General features: G+C 38.0%; 1 protein-coding gene across 1 annotated transcript; it reads left to right on the forward strand.

Annotated features, from left to right (window-relative positions):
* The first annotated feature begins 8,097 nt into the window (after positions 1–8,097).
* On the forward strand, positions 8,098–8,957 carry LOC6048755. The gene is made up of 2 exons (XM_038250470.1): positions 8,098–8,260; positions 8,356–8,957. Exon 2 carries the CDS (start codon positions 8,364–8,366, stop codon positions 8,955–8,957), a length of 594 nt encoding a protein of 197 aa, XP_038106398.1. The 5' UTR covers positions 8,098–8,260; positions 8,356–8,363.
* Positions 8,958–10,309: the final 1,352 nt, after the last annotated feature.

Genomic DNA, 10,309 nt, shown 5'->3' on the forward strand with positions numbered 1-10,309 from the left:
TTAACCAAACATACAATGTTAATTATGGATTTTATATGGATTTTACAAAATTTAAATACTTTTGAGTATAACTTTTGTTAATTAAAGTTTCATGTTGGCAAAATTGCTCAAAAATGTTCAAGGCAAGTCACCTGTAATGGAACAATACAAAAACATGATATTTTACTGGAAAAGTATTGATTTTCGTAGAGTGTCTCACTGTTCCCCAGCTGTCTCATTGTTCCTGCCAAGTGCGTCTACAATGAGACAGTTGAATAACTCTGGCTGTAGATGTCGGATCGACCTCATATTTTGGTCAATGTTAGAACACACTAAAAGAAAGAAAATGCAACAAAAAGCTCATTAAAACATGCTGATGAAAAAAATAGAAAATCAAAAGTGTCTCATTGATGACTACCCTACCCTACACGTTTAAAATGCCACTTTTAAGATGTTAACTTGATCTCACTTCAGAATCTGGTGAAACAAAAAAAAATATATATAAGTTCCAAACATAAAAAAAAACATTTTGAAATAAAATGGGATGGAAACCTTTAGTATCCAAAATGAGACCAATTTTCGCCATGTTTACTAGAGATCTCATAAATGAAAACATGATATTTTTTCGGTGTATTTAAGTGGACGGTAGCAGCCTAAATAGTAAATTATCTTATTTAAATAATAAAACGAGTTCAATTGAAAATTGGGTTGGATACAAACGCATGGGAAACTGGACGAGCTTTCTGGTAAAAATATTTTATTGGAAAATCAAGACTGTCATATATAAAAGGCCAAAAAATGACAAAAAAAAATCCCTGTTTTTTCAATCTTCACAAATACTTACTTAGGACAGTGGTCAATATGGAGACTGTTAAATAAAATTTTCTGGATAATCGATTCCCGCTATCTGTTTTTGATAGTTTTGATGTTTAGACCACTTTTCAAAAAAACGGTTTTAGTAAATTATGTTTTGTATGTTTTTAGGAGTCATCCGATTTTCAATATTAAAAAATGAATCACTTGTGAAATTTTCTGACCTTTTCAATAAAAATATTTCAACCAGTTATACCAAAATAGTGAACTTTTCGAAAATATCCCGATTCTGAAAATGCACAAACTTATGGGATTTTATGGAGCCTGGTATGTTTCAAGGAAAAAAACAAATGCTGCTTATGATGGTAATTGATACTAACAGATGCCCTGATGTGACTTTTAACAGTATAGATCTGTTGGGCACCCTTGAGAGCCATCGACAAAGGTTTTAAGTTATTGATTTATTTTGAGAGAATCACACAAAATAATGACCAAAAGTGGTATTTTTCACTCAAATGGTAAATTTAAGCAAAATTTAAAAACATTATTGTTTGGGCATAATTAAGAGGTACTTCTATCGGATGGGGAAGTAAAACGTCGGTCCATTTGCGTAAAAGATGTTTTGAGTGACTAACCACACATAACATTCGGACGCCTAGAAATGAGCAGAAACTTGCAATAGGAATCACAAAAGACCCGGGGTCCTTAAAGCTTGCTTTTTTCTAACGGTGCTTTTGGGACGAGGTTGGATATTTCAAAGTATTTGGTTTTAATATAGATGGTATTTATTGAAGGTAAATATTGTTCCAAAATGTACCTATTAGACTGGTTGCAACGCGAAGTTTTATAATTGTTTCAAATTGCGAGCAGTTTTAAATTTTTAGAACTGGCGGAAATGAAACTAGAACACGGTGCTCGCAACGCGCTGATCTAAATGTTGTTTCAAAAAAATGCTTTTAATTGTGTGCGTATGATTATCAACACAGCATCATAGTGTGTGTGTAAGAATACGTGGATATCTCCATATATCTGATTTTTTGAAACTGAGTTCTATTCCAGTTCCAAATCGTCTCACGTTTGAAACAAACTCGTCGAGCAGTTTTATTCCGGTTTCAAAATACTGCTCGAAAAATAAAACTGCAACTCCGCGTTGCGGGTGGTCTGTTTCAGTTCTATTTGAAAAATGAAACAGCTAGAACAAAGTAGAGCCGCGTTGCAACCAGTCTTATTATACTCTGAACTGCACAAAACTACCAAAACTACAATATCTTCAAAACATACTAAACTAACACCATAATACATACACAATTAGTTTGTTAAATACATTTTGGAATGGAACCAGTACTCTGTAAAAAAAAGCCCATATCACATTTTTATGGGCCATACTTTATAATTTGATGTAAACTATGAAATTTGGAAAATTATCTATTTTTAGACCATCCCAAAAGTAAAATTGGAAAACGGGTCAAAAACGGATCTTTTGATGCCGACAGTTTCTGCCAGGTTGACTTGGTAAAATATGACCCTAAAAATGCTCTAAAGTTATTTTAAATTTTAAAATTCTAAATGGCTTTGATGAATTCGGTAATCAAATAGACAACAACCACATAAATTTGACTAGAAAAGGATCGCAGAGCACGAATTTGCTGTTATAATAAATAACTAAAGGAATAAGAAAATCATTTTTTTGCCCAATACTCGATCCGAAGTCGAGTCTGGACTGTATCACCGATCGATTTTTTATGTTGTTTTACATATCGACGCTGTCGTGCTATCATGTCGCACCCACCATTACGACGTTCCGAAAAAACGCGTTTTAATGTTTGACCTTGAACAAACAAAAACGAGAGGGCGATCTCCCTAGGTTTTTTGGCCAAATTAGTTTCTGTTTTATTGCATTTGAAGAACCTTCTGTTACCAAACGGTTATTGAAAAGGAAATAGTTGCAAGGAACACCAAATCTCTATGAACCAGTTATTCACACAAATTGTAAAATTGTTATTTCGGTAAATAAAATGAATTGAATTGAATTTAAAAACGAGAGGACGCAAAGTAAACAATAAAAAACACGTTTTGTTTGGTTGACCATCCTGTGCATTGTCCCGAAGTTAGGTTGTATTCAGTGAACCCCGTGCACCGCGTTCAACCGCGTTCTCTGTTTTCTGTACTCGATCAAACACCAGCACCGCGTGTGCACGCGTAGAAGCAAACCTAAACTCTGCCGTGTACAGTCTGTACACGCACACGAACCTCGAGTTTAAAACCGAACCTTGCACCCCGGGTACAAACCCCGTGCAAGCCGACGACGCAGAAAAGAGACAAAAATAGTTCCCTCACGCTCCCTCTGCTGTAAAGTGGTGTTTCATTCTCCGCTGCAGTCCCACAACAGTGTTTGCCACAGAGAGAGTGAGAAGTAGTCATTTTTTCGTCTCTTTACACGCTCTTCGCTCGCACGGCGTTGTACCCGAGGTGTGCACCCCGTGTTTACACCGCGTGTAAACTTAAGTGCGCCGTGCGGGGAGAACTCGAACATGGCAATCTGGTGTGTTTGAGGTTCATCTGCACTGAAAACTTGTACGGCGTGTACGGCGTGCGCGCGTTTCGGGAAGACTGGTTGTATTTGGTTGCCGGAGTCCCGAGTTGTAATTACAAATGTTTACGGTAGTCTAACTTGTACGTGCGTCAAACGCATTCTGACTTGACCTTTGGCAATTGTCGCACTTACATCAATTTTCAGGGAGTGACAAGATAGCACGACAAGATTGAAACTTCTTTCATATGAAAAGTGACATAAATACGCGAAGCTTTTTTGGTTTTTATTGAATATCTCCGGGACCGTGGTGTAGGGGTAAGCGTGGTTGCCTCTCACCGAGTCGGCTTGGGTTCGATCCCAGAAGGTCCCGGTGGCAAATTTTGAGATGAGATTTGTCAAATCACGCCTTCCGTCGGACGGGAAGTAAATGTTGGCCCCGGACTAACCTAATGGTTAGGTCGTTAGCTCAGTCCAGGTGTAGGAGTCGTCTCCCTGGGTCCTATCTCGGTGGAGTCGCTGGTAGACAGTTGGACTTACAATCCAAAAGTCGTCAGTTCGAATCCCGGGGTGGATGGAAGCTAAGGTGTAAAAAGAGGTTTGCAATTGCCTCAACAATCAAGCCTGCGGACACTTAGTTTCGAGTAGGAATCTCGCAATCGAGAACGCCAAGGCAATGCTGTAGAGCGAATAATTTGATTTTTTTTTTGAATATCTCAGGATTGAAATCGAATTTTGGGGATCTGTGAAGGTCAAAAAGTGAAGCATTGTGAGCTGCACAAAATAGCGTTCTTAACTGAATTTGGCCCAAGATGCACGTACGACAAGTTAGCACGACGGCGACGATATATTACATAGAAAAGATCAATTCTCGTAATCGTGAATGTGAGAACCACGAAGAAATTTATTTATGAGTATGGTGCATTTGTACTATAAACGTGAATATATTCCTTCGTGGTTATCGCATTCGTGAATTAAATTTTCGAGAATAGTTTTTTTTCGTGAAAGATACTTTAGAAGTGCAACAAATGAAAAACAAACTAAGGCAGTTTACAATAATTGTTAAAAAACAAAATAAGGCTTAACATTAAGCATGATACGATACTTTTGAAAGACAAAAACTGACGTCATCCAATAATAAGTTTTGACCCGTTTGGCCCAGTATTGATCAGAAGTAATAAAAAAAATATTAAAATTTTTAAAAGGTCAATCACATTTTATATTTTTTAATTTATACTGTAATACCGTTGCCAATATTTTTCAAAGTTTATGTCCTTGATCAGAGTCAAGTGCGTGATATTTGCAACGGCCTAACTAAAATAAAATAAAGAAAATCAGACTTAATAAAATTTAAAAGAACATTTGCATTGACATTTATTCCGCAATACTCCAAGTTAATCACACCAGCAAAAAAAACTCCATCCCAGCTGCCACAGAAAATCCCCCGAGGGAGCACCATCATCGCACCACGGCCTGCATCCCCTCCGGAACCTCCGACTTATCATCAACGTTTTCATCATTACATCAGAATCAATCAATTTTCCCCAATTTTATCCGATTTTATTGGATTACGAGGCCTTAACGTTTGTCCGGCCTTTGTTTCCTCCTCCTCTTGGTCCCCATTTCCAAGTGCCCTCGGGGCGGCTTTTCCCACCTCATCATCCGGTCGACTCAGACTCCGGACGACCGGAGGAACGCGTGTTAAATTTCATCTTTGTCCTCCGAGGTTTCATCCGGTGTGCGACGTTCGGTCAAGTGCTGGGGCGTTATGAAATTTATGTTGATTGTGGTGTACATTATTATCACATCAAACCATCGCTCGAGTTGAGACTTCTTGGGGCTTTTCGGAGATGCTTGGTTGCGTTTTCCTACTTCTGCCTGAGGCTGGTGGAGTGGTTTTGCTGATTTACACACCAACTGCATCGGCAGAGTACGGGATTAGAGAGTGTTTCTGGACTGACTGGTCCACGATGGTTTGATACACTCTGTTCAACGCAGCCGTCCGCACGGTGCTCAAAATACCGTTATTATGCAAAAATATGTAATTCTAGATTTTGGTGTCTATCGATTCCTTACACCATAACGCACCTCTGATTAAAAAATGAAAACATTCGCTGATGTAGTTTTCGAGATACAGCCCTTTTAAGATGTTACACCCGATTTTCAAGAAGAAAACTAAAACAATCTATACAATTTCCGCATTTTCAAAGAATGTGCATTTTGAGATAATGATGGATTTTGCTTCACAAGACTTTCAAGAATCTCTGGGCCAAGTTTCAGAAGGTTGGCTGATTTAGTTCTCGAGACACAGCCATTTTAAAATATTATTTCTGACTTATTCTAAGAAAATCTATAAAACAAATACAATTTCAACACTTTAAAGAATATGCATTTCGAGATAATCATGTATTTTGCTTTTTTTTATTTTATAGATTGTTTTATAAAATGTCGGAAATAACATTTTATAATGGCTGTGTCTCTAGAACTACATCAGCAAACCTTCTGAAACTTGGCCCAGAGATACTTGACAGTCATATGAAGCAGAATTCATCATTATGGCGAAATATTCTTTGAAATGGTAAAATTGTATCAATTCCTTTGGGTTTCTTATTGAAAATAGGATGTAACATCTTAAAAGGGCTGTATCCGAAAACTACATCAGCTAAAGTTTTCATATTCTGCTAAGAGGTGCGTTATGGTGTAAGGAATCGATAGACACCAAAATCTCGGATTGCATTTTTTTTTCATAATAACGGTATTTTGAGAACCGTGGTGGATTCCGGACCACCTGTCAAGACTGTCTGTGTCCCTGCTCCGAGATGTACAACAGGACAGGACGCACATGAGATATTGTGATATCGGTGAAATAGACTGATTCAAGTAAGAGGAGGTTTATTTTTCAAAAACGGTACTTAATCCACCATTGGGTGGTTGGTGCCTTCCTCACATTTAGAGTGTAATGCTAGGTAATATCTGAGATCCGGCCTCCACAAATTTCATAAATAACACTTAAGTGCTTATAACTTTTGATAGGGTTGTCAGATCTTCAATCTATTGAACTCGTTGAAAAGGTCTTTTGATTACCTACCCAACGACAAGTCGCATGATAGATCCGGACAACGTTTTCATCGAAAAATATGAGATCCGGCCTCTAAAAAGTTCATAAAAAAAACACTTAAGTGCTTATAACTTTTGATAGGATCGTCAGATCTTCAATCTACTGAACTCGTTGGAAAGGTCTTTTGATTACCTATCCAACGACAGGTTACATGATAGATCCGGACAACGTTTTCATCGAAATATAAGAGATCCGGCCTCTAAAAAGTGCATAAATAACACTTAAGTGCGCATAACTTTTGGTAGGGTTGTCAGATCTTCAAACTTTTGAACTCGTTGGAAAGGTCTTTCGAATACCTTTCTAAAATTGTATAACATGACAAGGTTTCTTACAAAAACCACCCTTTTTACAATCTTCCGGACTTTTGTTAGAATCTTTTTTTTAGCATTACTTTTGAAGTACTTTACTAAACTTTATAATTTTCAATAGCGACTTAGGGGACCCCAAGACGGATCAAATGAGACCTAAACGGTTCAAATCGGGTCAGCTAGTGCCGAGATAACTCAGTGCAATTTTTTTATCAACATCCCACCACACACACAGACATTTGCTCAAAATTTGATTCTAAGTCGATATGTATACATGAAGGTGGGTCTAGGAGGTCAAATTAAGAATTTCGTTTTCGAGTGATTTTATAGCCTTTCCTCAGTAAAGTGAGGAAGGCAAAAGGTCCAATAAACCACAGTTTTATTTTCTGATTTTTGGGTTTTTTGATGGCACTTTTTTATTTGAATTTGTTAGTTGATTTCAGCAGTATTCGAGCAATTTTTCGAATAATCTATTTCATGAAAATGATTTCAATTGTTCTTCTGTAAGATCTTCACAAGGTATTAGCTCAAAATTATTTATTTTAAAAATCTGTTTGTTCTAAAGGAAAATGCACATAAGTTATTTAGGTTGTGATGGCTGATATAACCTATTGCAAACTAAGCCTAGAATGTCAACTTAATTGAACCAGTCTACCACGTGCAAACTATGCTTAACCATTGCATCTCTGAAGCACACATGTGGCGTGGTTGAAGCTCTGCTGCTAGTTCCAGCTGGTGTGTTTGAATTTACCAGCAAATATCTAACCCCCTCCCCTCCCTCCTTCCGCAACTTGACTCTGTCGTGCTATCTTGTCATACGTCACTCTTTGACGTTGCGAGAAAAAACGCGTTTGAATATTTGACTTTGAATAAACAAAAACGGGAGCACGCAATGTAAACAATAACAAACACGGTTTGATCGGTTGACCATTCTGTGCATTGTCCTGAAGATTGGTTGCATTTGGTGGCAGTCGCGAGTTATAATTGAAAATGTTTACGGTAGTCGAGCTCGTACTAGTGTCAAACGGGTTCTGACCTGAAATCTCATTGGCCAATTGTCGCTCTAACAACAATTTTCAAAGGTCAAAAGGTGAGGCATTGTGAGCCGCACAAAATGGCGTTCTTGACTCAGTTTTGCACTACGACAAGTTAGCACGACGGCGACGAACTTAGAATGGTGGTTTTATGATGTATGAACTTGCTACTTATCACGACGAGACTCTTCCTGTGGTGGATGGTGGATAACAACGCACACACTCTCTGGCAGCCACACTCAGTGGTTTAAGTGGAGATGCAACTTAGCCCAACATGTGTAATATGCTCGATATACACGAGCACTACTACTAATCTGTTGCGGTAAATCTTGTAATAATTATGACTAATGGAATTTAATCCATGTGTGCCCGTTTGGGCTCTTTCAAGTGTAATTAAATTCAACGTTAGTTACTATAGCGTTGGTAGTGACGACCATTTTCTGGAAACGACTCAAGTCGGAGATTGCGACTGTCATTTGTAGGTAACAGAAATAATATTCACTTTTACCTGTAGTTCATAATATTGTTCTACCATGTTCGTATAAAACCAAAATTCACCACAACCAACGCAAGACTCAACCATGGAACCCCACAACGTAGAAAACCGCACCAACGAAATGCGGACGGCCAAGATGTGCCGGCTGTGTCTGTCCAGCGGGAACCGCGTGCTCATCGCAACCGATCACAACCTGCGAGCGCTGCTGGGGCCAAGCTACGAAAGTTTCCTGCCCGAAGACGGAGATCTTCCGCAGCTGGTTTGCGAGCAGTGCTTCCGGACGATTGGAACTCTGTGGGAGTTTGCCGTCCGGGGGAACGTTTCGGCGGATCTGATGCGTTCGTACATTGCCGATGAGGGCCCCTATCCGACGGTGGAGATCCGCAAGAATCGTATCGAACGGATGGAAAATCGACCGGTGTCGCCGGAGAGGATCGTGGCGCTGGGGAAGAGTGGAGGGGCGCGGAGAGATGTGAAGTCAGAAGAGGTTGGCAAAAGAATTAAAACTGAAAGATTGAAAAGTGATAAGGTTAAGACTGAACCGAAGGAAGATGACAATGTAGCGAAGAAAAAAGTCAAAAAGGATCCTTTGGAAACGACAGATGAACTTTTTGGATCCTGTGATGTGATACCACGAAAACCAGTTGATAAGAAACTATCGAGCAAAAAAATTAAATAAATATAAATTATTAATTTAGACTAATTACTCCAATTGACATTTTTAAAGTACTTTTGAGCTCCCTGAACACGCTCCAATCGACAGAATTGAATTTTGGCGAATTCTCAGACAATAAATAAAATTGTAAAATTGGATATAAACTTTATTTTTGCTCCCACCATACATAAACGTGGGTGCTCATGGTTCCTTAACATAAATCTAGATAATTAATACGCAACATTTCCAATATTATTTATTAACAGTGAACCCACTAAAATTTAATTCTGTCAATTGGAGCGTGTTCAGGGAGCTCAAATCTATCACACCTTGACGCAACTACAGCGACACCAACTTCAAACATGTCGAGTTGTATTATAAAATAATCGTTACAGTTCTATATTTTTGCTAGAACAAAAATCACTCAAATAACATCTTTTTGATGCGGGAACATGTTTTCTTTTTGTTATTTTTTAAAATTTGCTTTTAAGAGCGAGTCCACGAACAGGGCATACCCCATTGTATAAGATGTCGTTTGGTCTACACCAATCTCCCTGAAATTTTCAGGGGTTGTTTGTACATATAAAACAAGCTTCTGGCCAAAATATAAGCACTCTAGGTCAACGGGAAGTGAGGCAAATCGGGACACAAAGTTTGAAGGTTCAAAAACGTCAAAAATTTTTAAAAGGCTATATCTTAGGCAAAATTCAAAATGCATCTGAAAGGGCTTAAAAAATGCAACAAAATGCAGGGAGAACCACCCCAATTGGTTATATCTAAAGGGAGTTATTGGCATTTTAGTGAAAAATAGCATAATTTTCAAACTTAAATAAAAATGTTTTCCATCCAGATATCAACTCGGTTCGACCTGCAGCTTGAAGGGGACATCCATCTGAGACTGAGCACGCTTTGGGTAAGGCAGTTTAACATATTAAATAGACACTTTTACTTTTAGTGAATTTTTTTGGTTGTAAATTTTTGCTCGGGGGATCTCATTTTCTGGTGATAATTGTATCATATTCTTGTTCCTGAGACAATTTCACAATAGAAACATGCAAAAAAATGTTTATTTTCATCCATTTTAACCCTTTAAATCAAAGTTATAAAAAAATAAGAAGCTGCTTTTTTCAGGTTGAGGGCGATGCGAGATGGGTATGCTTTGCTCGTGGCTAAAGGCTTTTAAAACTGCCCTATTTTAAGAGTTTTCTCCCTTAAGAGAACTTGTTGTAATTAGCTAGAAATTATGCAAATTTAAGTGTGTAACAATAAACCATAGGGTTAAAGTTCCCATAATAAAATCAATAACAACAACAAACAAGCGTAAATATTTTTGTTGATTTGTGGTAATAACGTGAAAATTTGGGGGAGTTTGTTTA

This window comes from Culex quinquefasciatus, chromosome 2, assembly GCF_015732765.1.
Source record: "Culex quinquefasciatus strain JHB chromosome 2, VPISU_Cqui_1.0_pri_paternal, whole genome shotgun sequence".
In the NCBI taxonomy this organism is placed as follows: Eukaryota; Metazoa; Arthropoda; class Insecta; order Diptera; family Culicidae; genus Culex; species Culex quinquefasciatus.